The sequence below is a fragment of the Notolepis coatsorum genome (assembly GCF_963971535.1).
Source record: "Notolepis coatsorum genome assembly, chromosome: 5".
NCBI lineage: Eukaryota > Metazoa > Chordata > Actinopteri > Aulopiformes > Paralepididae > Notolepis > Notolepis coatsorum.
The window spans coordinates 190,038,878-190,058,877 of NC_140169.1; the positions used below are offsets into that span (position 1 = coordinate 190,038,878).

The following is a 20,000-nucleotide window of genomic DNA, read 5'->3' on the forward strand; positions in this document are numbered from 1 at the left end:
GGGGGAGGAGGAAGAGAGACAGGGGGAGGAGGAAGAGAGACAGGGGGAGGAGGAAGGGAGACAGGGGGGAGGAGGGAGGGAGACAGGGGGAGGAGGGAGGGAGACAGGGGGGAGGAGGGAGGGAGACAGGGGGGAGGAGGGAGGGAGACAGGGGAAGGAGGGAGGGAGACGAGACAGGGGGGAGGAGGATGAGAGACAGGGGGAGGAGGGAGGGAGACAGGGGGGAGGAGGGAGGGAGACAGGGGGAGGAGGGAGGGAGACAGGGGGGAGGAGGGAGGGAGACAGGGGGGAGGATGAAGAGAGGAGGGTCAGTGTCTTCTCTAAAACGTTGTCTGTCTTTCCTCTCATTCTCGTTACTGAACTCAGCGTGTTGTGAGACATACAGTCAGTGTTTCTGTTTACCTTTTGATGAGCGTCAGCCATTTGTCCTTGTGCTCCACAGAACTGGACCGGAGATGGATAAAAAGAGAAGACACAGGATAATGAGAGGAGATCATGTTTAACAACCATTCATTTTCTCCATGTCCACCTTTACGTTACTCTCTCCCCTTCAAATGTTAAACTTCCCCCAGAGGAATTCCTGACACGCATTGGGAGTTATGTGTCTGTGTCTCTGTCTGTGTCTCTGTCTGTGTCTTTGTCTGTGTCTCTGTGTGTCAAATTCAAATTCAAATAGGCTTTATTGGCATGAAATATTAACATACTTATTGCCAAAGCAAGTTCAACATACAGACAATAACATATATATTAAGCAATAAAATACCATAATATTAGTAATAACAGTAAGGACAATCAACAAGAAACATATTAATTTACAAAATAGTCACTCAATCGGGTAGCCATTTTTCAAGTGTGGCCACTCAGATACATTTACAGAGCTTGTTCTCTTATTGTGTGACAACCGTCTACATATTTTGCAGCTAATGCTGTACACTGACTTTTCCTCCACACATGTATAGCAGCTTTTGGTGATCAGGGAGATGGATAAACTGTGCATCAATTTTATTTATTTTATCAAAGAAGACTTCTCTTAGATCCTTTTATTTCTCACAGTATAGCAGGAAGTGAAGTTCTGTCTCAACGTCCCCCTGATGGCAAAGTGAACACAGCCTGGCCTCTCTGGGCAGCCAGTTTTGCCTGTGACGGCCTGTTTCTATGGCTAGACTATGTCCACTCAATCTGTCAATGTTTTTCTTAATTTTATCTCATTCACAGTGGTCAGGTATTCTGCCACCATGTACTCTCTGTTTAGGGTCAAATAGTTATGTTATATAGCTAATGTTATATTGAGCCAAAGCGGGCCGGCTAGCTAACGTAGCTAACGTTATATTGAGCCAAACGGGCCGGCTAGCAGTCGTAGCTAACGGTATGTACCTGGTGTCAGTACCTGGCTACTCTATTTGCAGTTAGCCTCTTTAGCTGATGTCGGCCGTTGGCTTTTTGCTACTTTGTTTTCTCTGGTATAGATCCTCTTCTCTTTGGATTTAAGTGTTGATCTTTGTCCTTTTGGATCTATGTATATTCATGTTGCCTTTGTGAAGTTATCTTTTCCTTCTGTTTAGTTCTTCCATTAAAAGTTGAATATTCTTTAGGGGCTCATCTTAGCTGTGTCCTGTCTCCCTCTCTCTCATACATACTATGTGTGTCTCTGTGTGTCTCTGTCTGTGTCTCTGTCTGTGTCTCTGTCTGTGTCTCTGTGTGTCTGTGTCTCTGTCTGTGTCTGTGTCTCTGTGTGTCTGTGTCTGTGTCTCTGTCTGTGTCTCTGTCTGTGTCTCTGTGTGTCTCTGTGTGTCTGTGTCTGTGTCTCTGTCTGTGTCTCTGTCTGTGTCTCTGTCTGTGTCTATGTGTGTCTATGTGTGTCTGTGTCTCTGTCTCTGTCTGTGTCTGTGTCTCTGTGTGTCTCTGTGTGTCTGTGTCTCTGTCTGTGTCTCTGGCTGTGTCTCTGTCTGTGTCTCTGTCTGTGTGTCTCTGTGTGTCTGTGTCTGTGTCTCTGTCTGTGTCTCTGTCTGTGTCTCTGTGTGTCTCTGTGTGTCTGTGTCTCTGTCTCTGTCTGTGTCTGTGTCTCTGTCTGTGTCTCTGTCTGTGTCTCTGTGTGTCTCTGTGTGTCTGTGTCTGTGTCTCTGTCTGTGTCTCTGTGTGTCTCTGTGTGTCTGTGTCTGTGTCTCTGTCTCTGTCTGTGTCTCTGTCTGTGTCTCTGTCTGTGTCTCTGTGTGTCTCTGTGTGTCTCTGTCTGTGTCTCTGTCTGTGTCTCTGTGTCTCTGTGTGTCTCTGTGTGTCTCTGTGTGTCTCTGTGTGTCAATTCAATTCAAATAGGCTTTATTGGCGTGAAATATTAACATACTTATTGCCAAAGCAAGTTCAACATACAGACAATAACATATATATTAAGCAATAAAATATCATAATATTAGTAATAACAGTAAGGACAATCAACAAGAAACATATTAATTTACAAAATAGTCACTCAATCGGGTAGTCATTTTTCAAGTGTGGCCACTCAGATACATTTACAGAGCTTGTTCTCTTATTGTGTGACAACCGTCTACATATTTTGCAGCTAATGCTGTACACTGACTTTTCTCCCCACACATGTATAGCAGCTTTTGGTGATCAGGGAGATGGATAAACTGTGCATCAATTTTATTTATTTTATCAAAGAAGACTTCTCTTAGATCCTTGTATTTCTCACAGTATAGCAGGAAGTGAAGTTCTGTCTCAACGTCCCCCTGATGGCAAAGTGAACACAGCCTGGCCTCTCTGGGCAGCCAGTTTTGCCTGTGACGGCCTGTTTCTATGGCTAGACTATGTCCACTCAATCTGTACCGTGTCAATGTTTTTCTTAATTTTATCTCATTCACAGTGGTCAGGTATTCTGCCACCGTGTACTCTCTGTTTAGGGTCAAATAGAATTCTAATTTACTTTGAGATTTGGTTGATTTGTTCCAATATTCTATATAATTTTCTTTTTGTTTTGAGATTATTTGGTTGGGCCAGATTTCTTGGTGTCTGTCCTGAAGCGTTTGTGGGCAGAGATTTCTGACTAGCTGGCAGAGGGGACTCTTATCTGGGTTCATATCTTGGCTCTGAAGGGCTTTGTAGTGGTAGAAGTGGGGGTCACTTGATTGGAGGTGTGTGTAAAATTTGATGGCTCGCTTTTGAATTTGAATGATTAGGGGGTATTGGCCAAGTTCTGCCCTGCATGCATTATTGGCAGTGTGTCTGTGGACCCTAAGTAGGGTTTTGCACAATTCTGCATGCAGTACTTCTAATGGGTGTTTTTCCCATTTTGGGAAGTCTTGGTTAGTTAATGGACCCCACACTTCACTGCCATATAATATTATTGGATTTATTACAGAATTTAGAATTTTGAGCCAGGTCCTAATTGGGATGTCAATTGGAATTTTCCTTTTGATGGCATAAAAAGCCCTTCTTCCCTTCTCCTTCAGTTCATTCACAGCCATATTGAAGTTACCATTATGATTTATTTTCAATCCCAAATATGGGTAGCTTTTTGTGTTTTCTAATATGTGTGTGCCTAATTTAAATGTATTATGTGAACTCTGAGACTCGTGTCTCCTTTGAAAGACCATGACTTTAGTCTTCTTCATGTTTACGTTCAGAGACCATGTCTGGCAGAACTGGTGGAGGATGTCTAGGTTCTGTTGTAGACCAGATCATCTGCATACATCAGTAATTTTACATTGGTATCGTGCAGAGTCAGACCGGGTGCAGTAGAAAGTTCTAATAACTTTGCTAATTCATTTATATATATATTAAACAATGTTGGGCTTAAATTGCACCCCTGGCGGACTCCGCGACCCTGGGTGAAGAAATGTGTTCTTTTATTGCCAATTCTAACAGCACATCTGTTTTTTGTGTACATGGATTTGATCAAGTCATATGTATTTCCTCCAACACCACTTTCTAGAATTTTGAAGAAAAGACCTTTGTGCCAAATTGAATCAAAAGCTTTTTCAAAATCGACAAAGCAGGATTATATTTTGTTTTTGTTCTGTTTTACGTGAATGTCAATTAGGGTTTTAAGAGTGTATATATGGTCAGAGGTAAGTCAAATCAAGAGTTTTATTTGTCACGGCATACAAGTATACAATGAAATGCGGGTGGCAACGATGTGCAATACAGTGGTACAACATATAATAGAATCTCGGGCTGGGCGATATGGAAAAAAATCATATCGCGATAACGATATGATAATTTTATTTTATTTCTCGATATCGATAATTATCGAAGTGTTATAAGTATAAAAAAAAAAAAAAAAAAAAAAAAAAAAAACATTTTTTTTTTTTTTTTTTTTAACAACAGATGTATGTTTATTTTGCAGCAATTCTTTGTCATTGCTGCCATCTTTAGTGTTACATCCCCTCACACTCCAGTTCTCAGGCTGCAGCTGGTTTAAAAGCTAAAGTAAACCGGCTTCTCTGCTGGCTGTGGCTCCAGAGGAGTTGAACAGTTCTGGCTCTGCTAGCTCTTTTGGCGCTTTTTTGGTGGACAAACATGTGCACTGTGACTCGTGACTGGAGTCTAGTTCTGCTAGCACACATAGCCTACTGTGTACAGACGGTTTCAAAATGTATTTTAAATTAGAAAGCAAACAAAATAAATGGACAAGAGAAAAAGAAATCTGAATTTGGTCAGTATTGTCATTTGGACAAGCAAAGCCATTACTTTAAGTTGCAGGCAAGAAAGACAAGTCTGTCCACTGTCTCTGGTTTTAAAACTGCCCTGTTGCAGGTAAAAAAAAAAAAAAAAAAAAAAAAAAATCGATTTTTTTTTAATTTCGATATTCGATATCGATTATTAAAATATATCGCGATATTTATCGTTATCGTTATATCGCCCAGCCCTAATAGAATCCAATAAAAACAACATTGTGCAATAACAGGTAACAGGTAACATGGTGTGACATCTAGGTATCTGTACATAGTTATTTACAGAGCATATAGGACATGCTAGGTAGCTTTGGTAGTGCAATATACTGTTACTGTTGCTATACTAATTTAAAGTGGCCTTTCCTTTTGGCAATAAGTGTGTGTGAGTGCGGCATGAGTGTGTGCCTGCTCATGTTAAAGTGTTAAAGTGGCTGCTAGTGCACAGCGTGCGTGTCGTGTGTGTGCTCATGTGTGCTTGTGTGTGGATAGTTCAGTGTTCTGTGGCACTCAATGTTCATTGTTCAAGGCTCTGATGGCCTGGGGGAAGAAGCTGAGCCTAAGCCTCTCTGTCCTAGTAGCTGGGGTTCGCAGGCGTCTGCCTGACCTCAGCAGCTGGAACAGGCTGTTATTGGGGTGGTGGGGGTCTTTCATTATTCTGCAGGCTCTGGATTTGCAACTCTTGTTGTATAGAACCTGCAGGGGAGGTAGTGCAATACCCGTGGTACGCTCGGCTGAGCGCACCACTCTCTGTAGGGCCTTCTTGTCCTGTGCCGTGCTGTTTCCATACCAGGCAGTGATGTTTCCGGTCAAGATGCTCTCTACAGCTCCTGAGTAGAAGGACTGGAGTATCTTCCCCGATACTCTGAACTTCCTTAACTGTCTCAGGTGGTAGAGGCGCTGCTTTGCCTTCTTTACTACTGTGTTTATGTGTGTTGACCATGTCAGATCCTCTGAGATGTGGACCCCCAGGTACTTAAAGCTGCTCACCCTGTCCACGGTAGCCCCGTTAATCCTCAGTGGTGTGTGTGTCTCCTGCTGTCCTCTCCTATAATCCACGATCAGCTCCTTGGTTTTACCAATGTTCAAGAGCAGGCTGTTGTCCTGGCACTAGCGTTCCAGTACCTCAACCTCCTCCCGGTAGGCCTTCTCGTCGTTGTCCGAGATCAGCCCCACCACCACCGTGTCGTCTGCGAACTTCACTATGGAGTTGGAGCTGAACTTGGCCACACAATCGTGTGTGTAGAGTGAGTACAGCAGGGGGCTCAGAACACAGCCCTGGGGGGACCCGATGCTCAGGGTGATGGTGTTGGAGGTCTGACCCCCCACCCTGACCGCCTGGGGTCTTTCGCTCAGAAAGTCCAGTACCCAGGCGCTCAGGGCGGAGCTCAGACCCAGCTCGATCAGCTTGTCCACCAGTCTGGTGGGGACTATGGTGTTGAACGCTGAGCTGTAGTCAATGAACAACAGTCTCACATAGCCCCCCTTCTGACGGTCAAGGTGAGAGAGGGTGCTGTGCAGTACCTGGGAGACCGCGTCGTCAGTGGACCTGTTTGTCCTGTATGCAAATTGCATAGGGTCCATATCACTGGGGAGGGAGGCACAAATGTGGTCCTTGACCAGCCTCTCGAAACATTTCATGACCACAGAGGTGAGTGCCACCGGTCTGTAGTCATTTGGACATGTTGGGGAGGGTTTCTTCGGTACAGGGATGATGGTAGACATCTTGAAGCAGGCAGGGACCACTGACTCCGCCAGGGATTGATTAAATATGGCGGTGAACACCGGGGCTAGCTGGTTGGCACAGGACTTAAGTATGCGTCCTGTTATACCATCTGGGCCAGCAGCCTTCCTGGTGTTCACCTGCATAAATGCTCTTCTCACACTGTGTTCCGACAACGAGAGAGCGTCCCCGCCCCCCCGCGGTTGCCCCCCCCCCCTCCACAACAGCCGGCGCGCCAGTGACGTCACTAGCCGGAGAGCTAGCAGCGCCACTGTCTACACCAAACCGAGCGTAGAAAGAGTTGAGCTTGTCCGTACGATAATTTGGTAAGAATCCGATTTGGCTTTTACTTAGAACACTGTGTTCCGTAAGGAATTCTATGAGTCTGGTGTTGATGATACTACATAGGAGTTTGCCCAAGTTACTCGTCACACAGATACCCCTATCGTTTTTTGGGTCATGTTTATCTCCACTCTTGAATATTGGGGTTATGAGTCCTTCATTCCAGACATCAGGAAAATAGCCTAAATTTAGTGTCAAATTGAATAATTTTTAAATAGCCAATTGGAATTTTTCAGAGCTGTGTTTAATCATTTCATTTAATATGCCATCTGTACCACAGGCCTTTCTAGCTTTTAGGCACTGGAGTTTTGATTTCAGCTCTTGTTCTGTGATTGGGAAGTCTAGATGGTTTTGATTATCCTTTATGATATCTTCCCATTTTTTGGCGGCTACGTGGCACAGTGGGCAAGGCGCTCGCAATGAATGCTGGAGACTGGGCTCGAACAGGATGCCTCCTGTTCGAGCCCCGCTCTCCACATTGCTTTCAGTTTAGCTGGTCGTCCACAGTAATACACATTGGCCGTATTACAGGGAGGGAAACTGAAGGGTGGGGATCGGGCGTTGTGGACAGCGACTCCTACAGGTCGGTTGGTGCGCCTGCGCAGTAGAATCAAGAAGTGACGGGGGCGGGGCCCCTCCAAAGCCCAGACCCTCGACGCTGAAAGATCGAGCTGCGCAGGTGAAAAGATGCGCCGGCTGTTACCTCGAGTATCGGAGGGGACTCGTGCTATGTATGACTTAGTCCACATTGCAGCCGGCTTGTGGGAGGCAAGAAACAACGTTCGAAGACAGGGGAGGGTTGAATTGGACGATATGGAAAATTGAGATGGGAGAAAAAATAGAAAATGGGAGAAAAAGTGGATAAAAAAAATTATATCTTCCCATTTTTGTAATTTTTCACATATCTGGCTGGTTTCCGTTTTTGTATTCAGGGGTACAGTTGTAAAGAGTGATGTGAAGTGGTTTGTCCAAAGATCCCCATCTTGAATATCCATTTCTTCCGGCTTATCTTTATTCAATGAGTTCCAGTGGTCCCAGAAGGAGTTAGAGCTTAGAGAGTCCTCTATTTTGCATAATTGTTTATTTACGTGATTGTTCCTTTTAATTCTGATGGTCTTTTTGTAGTGTTTCAGTGATTCACAGTATTGGAGGCGTAAGGTGTCATTGTGTGGGTTTACGTGTTTCTGGTTTGATATACTTCTTAACTGTTCTAAGAACTTTACATTCTTTGTCAAACCAGTGGTCCTTTTTAGTTTTTCTCTGTTTGTTACCTGATCATTTTAATTTGGACTTTATTGCAGTTCTTTCAAATATATAATTTATGTGTTCTACAGCTAGGTTGACTCCTTCAACACTGTTAGAGTATGGCGTGGCTAGGAACGTATCTAACAGTGATTGTATCCCATCACTGGCGATGGCTCTCTGGTAGTCCTGCATGCTCTTCTGGGACCATCTGTAGTATTTGGGGATGTTGTGTAGTTTACTGGGCTGTGTAGGGGGATTTTTGAGAGACTCAGTTCTTTTCATGTATGCAGTGATCTGACTGTGGTCGGAGAGTGGGGTCAGAGGTTTGACTGTGAATGAACTGAAAGATACTGGATCCAGATCTGTTATCATGTAATCTACTGTGCTGCTGCCAAGGGATGAGCAGTAAGTGTACCTTCCTTGTGAGTCCCCTCTCACACGCCCATTGACAAGGTAGAGACTCAGTCCTCTACACAGCTGTAATAAGTCCTTCCCATTTTTGTTTATGGAGGTGTCATGGTTATTTGTAGGGGACGGGTTTACATGGTTGCATATGGTGTGGTCAGATATAAATTTGTCACCATGTGTACTGGTGAAATCAGGGTGGGTTCCCGTTCGGGCATTAAAGTCACCGCAAACAAGCACATGACCTTGACTTTGATAAAGACATATTTCTGACTCAAGGTTGGAGAAGATGTCGTGTGAGTAATATGGAGACCCAGTGGGTGGTACATATATTCCACAGATAAATAGATCTCTTTGAGAGGGGATTACTTCTTTATTTAGTTTTAACCAAATATGATTGTTCCCGGTTTTTAGAATCTGTATTGACTGGTGGAGTTGTGATTTGTACCAAATTATCAATCCCCCTGAGTCTCTGCCCTGACTAATATGTTTTGTTTTATTTGATGGCAAAATGACCTCTCTATAGTGTGGAGGACAGTGTGTGTCTACATCTTCTCTACACCATGTTTCAGTTAGGATTAAGAGGTCATTGTTTGTTATAGCCTGTCAAAAATCTGAGTCTCTACTCTTCAGGCCGAATGTTGCATGGGAAAAGCTCTTGAAATATGTTGAGGGCCGGCTAGCTAACGTGGCTAACGTTATATTGAGCCAGGCAGGCCGGCTAGCTAACGTAGCTAACGTTATTATTGAGCCAAGCAGGCCGGCTAGCTGCCGTAGCTAACGTTATATTGAGCCAAGCGGGCCGGCTAGCTGTCGTAGCTAATGTTATATTGAGCCAAGCGGGCCGGCTAGCTAACGTAGCTAACGTTATAATGAGCCAAGCGGGCTGGCTAGCTAACGTAGCTAACGTTATATTGAGCCAAGCGGGCTGGCTAGCTGTCGTAGCTAATGCTAATGTATGTCGATTTTTCGATTTTTTTTTAATTTCGATATTCGATATCGATTATTAAAATATATCGCGATATTTATCGTTATCGTTATATCGCCCAGCCCTAATAGAATCCAATAAAAACAACATTGTGCAATAACAGGTAACAGGTAACATGGTGTGACATCTCGGTATCTGTACATAGTTATTTACAGAGCATATAGGACATGCTAGGTAGCTTTGGTAGTGCAATATACTGTTACTGTTGCTATACTAATTTAAAGTGGCCTTTCCTTTTGGCAATAAGTGTGTGTGAGTGCGGCATGAGTGTGTGCCTGCTCATGTTAAAGTGTTAAAGTGGCTGCTAGTGCACAGCGTGCGTGTCGTGTGTGTGCTCATGTGTGCTTGTGTGTGGATAGTTCAGTGTTCTGTGGCACTCAATGTTCATTGTTCAAGGCTCTGATGGCCTGGGGGAAGAAGCTGAGCCTAAGCCTCTCTGTCCTAGTAGCTGGGGTTCGCAGGCGTCTGCCTGACCTCAGCAGCTGGAACAGGCTGTTATTGGGGTGGTGGGGGTCTTTCATTATTCTGCAGGCTCTGGATTTGCAACTCTTGTTGTATAGAACCTGCAGGGGAGGTAGTGCAATACCCGTGGTACGCTCGGCTGAGCGCACCACTCTCTGTAGGGCCTTCTTGTCCTGTGCCGTGCTGTTTCCATACCAGGCAGTGATGTTTCCGGTCAAGATGCTCTCTACAGCTCCTGAGTAGAAGGACTGGAGTATCTTCCCCGATACTCTGAACTTCCTTAACTGTCTCAGGTGGTAGAGGCGCTGCTTTGCCTTCTTTACTACTGTGTCTATGTGTGTTGACCATGTCAGATCCTCTGAGATGTGGACCCCCAGGTACTTAAAGCTGCTCACCCTGTCCACGGTAGCCCCGTTAATCCTCAGTGGTGTGTGTGTCTCCTGCTGTCCTCTCCTATAATCCACGATCAGCTCCTTGGTTTTACCAATGTTCAAGAGCAGGCTGTTGTCCTGGCACTAGCGTTCCAGTACCTCAACCTCCTCCCGGTAGGCCTTCTCGTCGTTGTCCGAGATCAGCCCCACCACCACCGTGTCGTCTGCGAACTTCACTATGGAGTTGGAGCTGAACTTGGCCACACAATCGTGTGTGTAGAGTGAGTACAGCAGGGGGCTCAGAACACAGCCCTGGGGGGACCCGATGCTCAGGGTGATGGTGTTGGAGGTCTGACCCCCCACCCTGACCGCCTGGGGTCTTTCGCTCAGAAAGTCCAGTACCCAGGCGCTCAGGGCGGAGCTCAGACCCAGCTCGATCAGCTTGTCCACCAGTCTGGTGGGGACTATGGTGTTGAACGCTGAGCTGTAGTCAATGAACAACAGTCTCACATAGCCCCCCTTCTGACGGTCAAGGTGAGAGAGGGTGCTGTGCAGTACCTGGGAGACCGCGTCGTCAGTGGACCTGTTTGTCCTGTATGCAAATTGCATAGGGTCCATATCACTGGGGAGGGAGGCACAAATGTGGTCCTTGACCAGCCTCTCGAAACATTTCATGACCACAGAGGTGAGTGCCACCGGTCTGTAGTCATTTGGACATGTTGGGGAGGGTTTCTTCGGTACAGGGATGATGGTAGACATCTTGAAGCAGGCAGGGACCACTGACTCCGCCAGGGATTGATTAAATATGGCGGTGAACACCGGGGCTAGCTGGTTGGCACAGGACTTAAGTATGCGTCCTGTTATACCATCTGGGCCAGCAGCCTTCCTGGTGTTCACCTGCATAAATGCTCTTCTCACACTGTGTTCCGACAACGAGAGAGCGTCCCCGCCCCCCCGCGGTTGCCCCCCCCCCCCCCCCTCCACAACAGCCGGCGCGCCAGTGACGTCACTAGCCGGAGAGCTAGCAGCGCCACTGTCTACACCAAACCGAGCGTAGAAAGAGTTGAGCTTGTCCGTACGATAATTTGGTAAGAATCCGATTTGGCTTTTACTTAGAACACTGTGTTCCGTAAGGAATTCTATGAGTCTGGTGTTGATGATACTACATAGGAGTTTGCCCAAGTTACTCGTCACACAGATACCCCTATCGTTTTTTGGGTCATGTTTATCTCCACTCTTGAATATTGGGGTTATGAGTCCTTCATTCCAGACATCAGGAAAATAGCCTAAATTTAGTGTCAAATTGAATAATTTTTAAATAGCCAATTGGAATTTTTCAGAGCTGTGTTTAATCATTTCATTTAATATGCCATCTGTACCACAGGCCTTTCTAGCTTTTAGGCACTGGAGTTTTGATTTCAGCTCTTGTTCTGTGATTGGGAAGTCTAGATGGTTTTGATTATCCTTTATGATATCTTCCCATTTTTTGGCGGCTACGTGGCACAGTGGGCAAGGCGCTCGCAATGAATGCTGGAGACTGGGCTCGAACAGGATGCCTCCTGTTCGAGCCCCGCTCTCCACATTGCTTTCAGTTTAGCTGGTCGTCCACAGTAATACACATTGGCCGTATTACAGGGAGGGAAACTGAAGGGTGGGGATCTGGCGTTGTGGACAGCGACTCCTACAGGTCGGTTGGTGCGCCTGCGCAGTAGAATCAAGAAGTGACGGGGGCGGGGCCCCTCCAAAGCCCAGACCCTCGACGCTGAAAGATCGAGCTGCGCAGGTGAAAAGATGCGCCGGCTGTTACCTCGAGTATCGGAGGGGACTCGTGCTATGTATGACTTAGTCCACATTGCAGCCGGCTTGTGGGAGGCAAGAAACAACGTTCGAAGACAGGGGAGGGTTGAATTGGACGATATGGAAAATTGAGATGGGAGAAAAAATAGAAAATGGGAGAAAAAGTGGATAAAAAAAATGATATCTTCCCATTTTTGTAATTTTTCACATGTCTGGCTGGTTTCCGTTTTTGTATTCAGGGGTACAGTTGTAAAGAGTGATGTGAAGTGGTTTGTCCAAAGATCCCCATCTTGAATATCCATTTCTTCCGGCTTATCTTTATTCAATGAGTTCCAGTGGTCCCAGAAGGAGTTAGAGCTTAGAGAGTCCTCTATTTTGCATAATTGTTTATTTACGTGATTGTTCCTTTTAATTCTGATGGTCTTTTTGTAGTGTTTCAGTGATTCACAGTATTGGAGGCGTAAGGTGTCATTGTGTGGGTTTACGTGTTTCTGGTTTGATATTCTTCTTAACTGTTCTAAGAACTTTACATTCTTTGTCAAACCAGTGGTCCTTTTTAGTTTTTCTCTGTTTGTTACCTGATCATTTTAATTTGGACTTTATTGCAGTTCTTTCAAATATATAATTTATGTGTTCTACAGCTAGGTTGACTCCTTCAACACTGTTAGAGTATGGCGTGGCTAGGAACGTATCTAACAGTGATTGTATCCCATCACTGGCGATGGCTCTCTGGTAGTCCTGCATGCTCTTCTGGGACCATCTGTAGTATTTGGGGATGTTGTGTAGTTTACTGGGCTGTGTAGGGGGATTTTTGAGAGACTCAGTTCTTTTCATGTATGCAGTGATCTGACTGTGGTCGGAGAGTGGGGTCAGAGGTTTGACTGTGAATGAACTGAAAGATACTGGATCCAGATCTGTTATCATGTAATCTACTGTGCTGCTGCCAAGGGATGAGCAGTAAGTGTACCTTCCTTGTGAGTCCCCTCTCACACGCCCATTGACAAGGTAGAGACTCAGTCCTCTACACAGCTGTAATAAGTCCTTCCCATTTTTGTTTATGGAGGTGTCATGGTTATTTGTAGGGGACGGGTTTACATGGTTGCATATGGTGTGGTCAGATATAAATTTGTCACCATGTGTACTGGTGAAATCAGGGTGGGTTCCCGTTCGGGCATTAAAGTCACCGCAAACAAGCACATGACCTTGACTTTGATAAAGACATATTTCTGACTCAAGGTTGGAGAAGATGTCGTGTGAGTAATATGGAGACCCAGTGGGTGGTACATATATTCCACAGATAAATAGATCTCTTTGAGAGGGGATTACTTCTTTATTTAGTTTTAACCAAATATGATTGTTCCCGGTTTTTAGAATCTGTATTGACTGGTGGAGTTGTGATTTGTACCAAATTATCAATCCCCCTGAGTCTCTGCCCTGACTAATATGTTTTGTTTTATTTGATGGCAAAATGACCTCTCTATAGTGTGGAGGACAGTGTGTGTCTACATCTTCTCTACACCATGTTTCAGTTAGGATTAAGAGGTCATTGTTTGTTATAGCCTGTAAAAAATCTGAGTCTCTACTCTTCAGGCCGAATGTTGCATGGGAAAAGCTCTTGAAATATGTTGAGGGCCGGCTAGCTAACGTGGCTAACGTTATATTGAGCCAGGCAGGCCGGCTAGCTAACGTAGCTAACGTTATTATTGAGCCAAGCAGGCCGGCTAGCTGCCGTAGCTAACGTTATATTGAGCCAAGCGGGCCGGCTAGCTGTCGTAGCTAATGTTATATTGAGCCAAGCGGGCCGGCTAGCTAACGTAGCTAACGTTATAATGAGCCAAGCGGGCTGGCTAGCTAACGTAGCTAACGTTATATTGAGCCAAGCGGGCTGGCTAGCTGTCGTAGCTAATGCTAATGTGTGTCTCTGTCTGTGTCTCTGTCTGTGTCTCTGTGTGTGTCTGTGTCTCTGTCTGTGTTTTCTGTCTGTGTCTCTGTGTGTCTCTGTCTGTGTCTCTGTCTGTGTCTCTGTCTGTGTCTTCTGTCTGTGTCTCTGTCTGTGTCTCTGTGTGTCTCTGTGTGTCTGTGTCTCTGTCTGTGTCTCTGTCTGTGTTTTCTGTGTCTGTGTCTGCGTCTCTGTCTGTGTCTCTGTCTGTGTATCTGTCTGTGTCTCTGTCTGTGTCTCTGTCTGTGTCTCTGTCTGTGTCTCTGTCTGTGTCTCTATCTGTGTATCTGTGTGTCTCTGTGTGTCTGTGTCTCTGTGTGTCTGTGTCTCTGTCTGTGTCTCTGTCTGTGTCTGTGTCTCTGTCTGTGTCTCTGTCTGTGTATCTGTCTGTGTCTCTGTCTGTGTCTCTGTCTGTGTATCTGTCTGTGTCTCTGTCTGTGTCTCTGTCTGTGTCTCTGTGTGTCTCTGTCTGTGTGTGTGCATGAGCGCATGCCTGCATACTGTGTTTATGTGTATGCGTGCCTGCATGCCTGTGTGTGTGTTTGTGTGCAGCTTTACAGTGCAGGCACGCTGTGGTCGGCTGAAGGGCTTTTATGACTAGGAACACGTAAGACTGCAGCATGTGCTGTTCATATGGTCGCGTTCAAATTTTAGTTCCATAACATAAGTCTCAGGACAGACTGTACTCTTTTGAGGCCACTTGTACAAGATACGTGGAGCTAAAGATTTGAGTAATTGCCATTTGATCTGCGTGTATGTGTGTGTGTGTGTGTGTGTGTGTGTGTGTGTGTGTGTGTGTGCGTGTGTGTGTATATATATGTGTGTGTGTATATGTGTGTGTGTGTGTGTGTGTGTGTGTGTGTGTGTGTGTGCGTGTGTATGTATGTGTGTGTGTGTGTGTCTATGTGTGTGTGTGTGTATATATGTATGTGTGTATATATGTGTGTGTGTGTGTCTATGTGTGTGTGTGTGTGTGTGTGTGTGTGTGTGTGTGTGTGTACCTGAAGAAGGTGTGTGTGTATGTATGCGTGTGTGTATGTGTGTGTGCGTGTGTCTATGTGTGTGTGTGTGTGTGTGTGTGTGAATATGTGTGTGTGTGTGTGTGTGTGTGTGTGTGTGTGTGTGTGTGTGTGTGTGTGTGTGTGTGTGTGTGTGTGTGTGTGTGTGTGTGTGTGTGTGTGTGTGTGTGTGTGTGTACCTGAAGGAGGCTACACAGTTACAGGTGGGCCAGCCCATGACGAAGCTCCTCTCCAGACTAGTGCTTCCCTCACACACCACCTCCACGCAGCCAGCCGTCCACATCTCACACACCCTGACCTGGGCCTTCAGCTTGAAGTGGGTAGGAGACCTGCGGGAGCAACACACAGGAAACAGGTACATAATGTATGTTATGTTATAGTATTAATATATTTACATATTGAATAAGAAATAACAATAAACTAACAATGATTGTGGTCGCGGGCAGGTGCTCTCACGACTAGACTAAGACACCCACCCAATCGTTGACACCAATACATTATAAGAGTTTGTGGTGTTGTTAATACTTTGTATACAGCAGAGGTTCTTAAAGGGGCAGCTCAGCCAAAATAAGAAATTACAATATTTTCCTCCGTACCCCGAGTGCTATCTATCCATCTGGATAGTTTTGGTGTGATTCACCTCGTTTTGGAGATATCTGCTGTAGAGATATATACTGTAGAGATATCTGCTGTAGAGATATATACTGTAGAGCAGTGATGGGCAAGCTACTTGGAAAATGTAGTAAGCTACACTACAAGTTACTCTCGATTAAATATAGCTCAACCTCAATGGAAGCTATCCCCAGATAAATGTAGCAAGCTACACTACAAGAACATGGCACAAATAGCTAACTACATCGGCACTTTTTTTTTTTTACTTCATGATCAGGTTTCCACCAAACAAATAGGCAGGCAAAAAAAAGTTCAGTTTGATTGTTTATTATAAAACTGAAACAAGCCCTCCAACTATGCTAATATGTCTATACTACTATGTACTCAGAGTATAACACTCAAGCTTGACACTGCTAGACAAACAATACTACTTATCCTTGGCTGCTAGCCTGCTAGATATGTACCACTCCTGCTGACTTGTTGTACACAATTTGTAAGTTGCTTTGAATGAAAGCGTCATCTAAATGACCAAATGTTTTTAAATATGTAACTCACAAAACATTCCATGGCCCCAAAATCATGTGGGGACCCCCCTGGGGGTCCTGACCCACAGGTTGAGAACCACTGCTCTAGGTGATCTTTTCCCTCTTAGTGTATATTTAATGTTAGTTTGTTTTTTCTTTTCCTCCACCCCCATAATATTGTTCATTTTCTGCCTACAGTGAAACATGATAGCAGCTGCTGTTGACAAAAAGTGCACTGACTTGTGTGCTGTTTGGGAACAGTTGACAATGTTTATGTAAAGGTTTTCATCAGCTCACCTGAATATGTGTTCTCAAGTTAGTGCTGGTCGTGTGGGAAGTTGAGAGAGAGCAGCTTCGTTTTTGGCTGACACAATAAACACCTAAACATTATGTTTTAGGCGTTTTTTCAGTCAAACTCATAAATTTTCCAGATAGGGCCATGGAGAGGCATTGTTGTTATTGACATCATCATCTTCATCAATGCCATCAGCCCGGGAAACATCGAATCCCTCTGCCATTTCGCGCGGACCAGTTCATGTAATCTGTTCAATTGCATTCATTCATTCAGTGGTCTGTTTTGATTTGCACTTCCTGATTTGCGGAGCTGGAGTCCCGCCCTATCCTGCCTCTGATTGGCCTACCCGTAATGTTTTGGCCTAACCATACCCAATCGTGAGTCGTCATACTCATATCTAAACCAACCAACCAATCATAGTGGGTTTTCTGCGGGGAGTTTTTTTTTCCCACAAATCTTTGTCTGTTTCTCCGGATAGTAGCGTGTAGCGTTTCCTCACGCTACGTCACTACTTCGTTCTAAAAATAGCTGCACTACAGAGAACGCTACTTGGTTCAAAAGTAGCGACGCTACCATCACGCTACTGAGAATTGTAGTTAAGCTATGTAGCGTCGTTACTTGTAGCTAGCTACTGCCCAACACTGCTGTAGAGATATCTGCTGTAGAGATATATACTGTAGAGATATCTGCTGTAGAGATATCTGCTGTAGAGATATATACTGTAGATATATATACTGTAGATATACACTCGGCTTGTGGCACTCAAAGCTCCAAAAAAGAACACATTTTAAAAACTCAAAAGCAATGCCTATTTCCAGAAATCATGACCCGGTTACACAGCATAATCCACAGAGCGGTTTCATGAAGGAACTATTTTCCACTAAACTACACGCCCCCATAGTAATGAATGGGGGTGTAATTCTGTCAAAAATAGTCCCTACATGAAACCGCTCACAACGAGGTCTGTGGATTATCTTGAGTAACCGAGTCATGATTTCTGAGTCTACCCACCACCACATCCCTGATTATAGGGGGATAAAAATATGACACCAAAGCACAAACATATGGAATCCATACACAGTCTCTCCACAGACACACGTTAACAGTCCTCGTGTGTCTACCCATTCACTTTGCCCCTTCGTTTCCTCATACCCAGGCCTGCCCCCTATCCCCACGATTCCGCCTATCCAGCCCAACAAAACCGATCCATTAAATACATGATTCTGCTCCACCGGCGATCGCCACACGCCCAATTTCCCACCGTATCCCCTTTAAAATCTCCTCTCTTTCCCTTCCTCGTTGTCTGTTCTGTGTGAGGAAATACAAGGTATGTGTGTCAAATCTCTTTGTTTACATACCAATCATTCATTGTCATGTATTATGTGAACACACCTGCCCAGGAGCGCCCGGCTCCATGTGCATCCTCCCCAAGCCGCCTGCATCAGGCTGTTGCATCGCTGCTCTAATAAACTATAGATTTCTATGGAATCCATTAAACTGTGTCTGTCGTCATTTGTGTGGGTTGAACACAAACATGCACACTTTATGCAACACACAGTGCACGCACGAGCACGCCCACACACACACACACACACACACACACACACACACACACACACACACACACACACACAAAATGTGTCCAACACACCCTGTGTTCAGAATGTAATAAAGACAATTATAGCCTGGTGTCTCCTCAGCCCAGGTCAGCACCACCCCCAACACAAGCTCCCGGGATAGAGACCACCGCTACCACATCACCACAGTCTGGTTGGGCAACATGCGTAAGTGTGTGCGTGTGTGTGTGTGTGTGTGTGTGTGTGTGTGTGTGTGTGTGTGTGTGTGTGTGTGTGTGTGTGTGTGTGTGTGTGTGTGTGTGTGTGTGTGTGTGTGTGTGTGTGTGTGTGTGTGTGTGTGTGTGTGTGTGTGTGTGTATTTTGGGTAAGCTTCATACTGTAGACCCAGTCTTTGATCTAGACTGTCCCCCAAATGGATTTAATTGGCTGAGGGGTAATTATAGACTGGAGCACAACTAGGAGTAAGAGGGAAGATGGATATATGAGGGGAGAGAGAAGAGAGAGCGAGGGATGGGGGAGAGAGGGAGGGAGGGGTGGATGGATAGAGCAAGAGAGGGAGGGATGGATGAGGGGAGAGAGAGAGGGATGGATGGATGGAGGGAGAGAAGGAGGGATGGATGGATGAGGGGGGAGAAGGGGGATGGATGGATGGAGGGAGAGAGAGGCAGACCTAATCCCACACCACCACACAAAACCTTGTAAGTAACACACACACACACACACACACACACACAGTCACACACACACACAGTCACACACACAAACTTACTTGGCCTTAGCGACGAGAAGAATGTCTGTGAAGAGGAAGAGGTGTCGCTCCTGCGTCTGGAGGCCAGTTTTGAGCTGGGTGTAGGCGTGTCCCAGGAACAGTCTGCCTGGGCATCCCGTCAAGAAGGCTTGAACCAGGGGACACGACTCTGGGCTGACTGGGGAAAGGCAGCTCTCCCTGGAAGACACACACAAGATCCCTTATATAAAACCAACCCAGTACACAGCATGCAATTGATTTGTACAAATGTATCATGTTAGAATAATGGAGAATTCTGTTATTTTTTTTTAAATGGAGAATGATATAACGAAGCTTCACGAGGAAGGGGACAATCTGCTTTAATTTGTCCTTTTGATGAACCACTGACCAGCCTTAGAACCCAGGTGTATATTTAAAGTGTTGATCCTGAGATCATCTGGGATCCTAGGATCATCCTGAGATCATAACAGCTGAACAGACAAGGTAGCAGAGCTGCCTGAGCTGCTGCAAGCCTAGCACTGTCACAGCGACAATCATATGATATGAAAACCACTGGTTTTGATGGTTCTCCGTTTCCCATTTGTCCCCACGTTGTTCACGCAATCATCCGCCGTCCTACCTGTATCACTGAACATAATAATACTATAATACGTGCTCGCAAGGGTTTCCCGATAAGATAAACCCAATGGAAAAACATGCAGAACAGATCGCTAACGTTGTCACGTCCCTGACGAAGACGGACAGGAGCACTTGGATTTAGGGATGCCCCGATCGATCGGCCAGCGATTGGTATCAGCCGATATTCAGTATAAATATGAGATTGGTGAATTCCGATAATGCTTTATTTTCGCCGATCGTGAAAACCGATCGAAAAACATGATCCAATTCTTAGCGGAGATCTCACTCGCTGAGTTCTGTCTCAGACACACAGAGCTGCAAACTGCCGCTCCTCCTCCTCCTGCCCCTCCCTTCCCCATGTAAACAAGCTCCAGCAATAGTCTGCTCTAGTGCAATGCAACCTCTGTGAGCTAACGTTAGCTACCGTTACTGTTTAAATTAAATTACCCAGTCAACTATTCACTTTTAGTTTAATACATGAGGCATTGTTAACGGTATCTAGCCGGCTAGCTACTGATAGCTCCTGATATCAACAAATGCTCCAGCAATAGTCTAGTAGTGCATGATAGCTCACGTTAGCTCACGTTAGCTCACGTTAGCTCACGTTAGCTCACTGTTCAAAACGAGATGTCCCATTCAACTAAATAGTTCACTGAGGCGTCGTCTTA

At 45.3% G+C, this 20,000-nt stretch overlaps 1 protein-coding gene across 1 annotated transcript in view; it reads right to left on the reverse strand.

The window, feature by feature from the left end:
* The window catches only part of LOC311228492 (uncharacterized protein), a 94,211-nt gene that overhangs the window by 59,263 nt on the left and 14,948 nt on the right, over window positions 1-20,000 (reverse strand). The window contains 3 exon segments of the mRNA XM_084314396.1: window positions 403-444; window positions 15,138-15,287; window positions 18,736-18,934. Coding sequence (XP_084170522.1) covers window positions 403-444; window positions 15,138-15,287; window positions 18,736-18,934 — 391 coding nt within the window.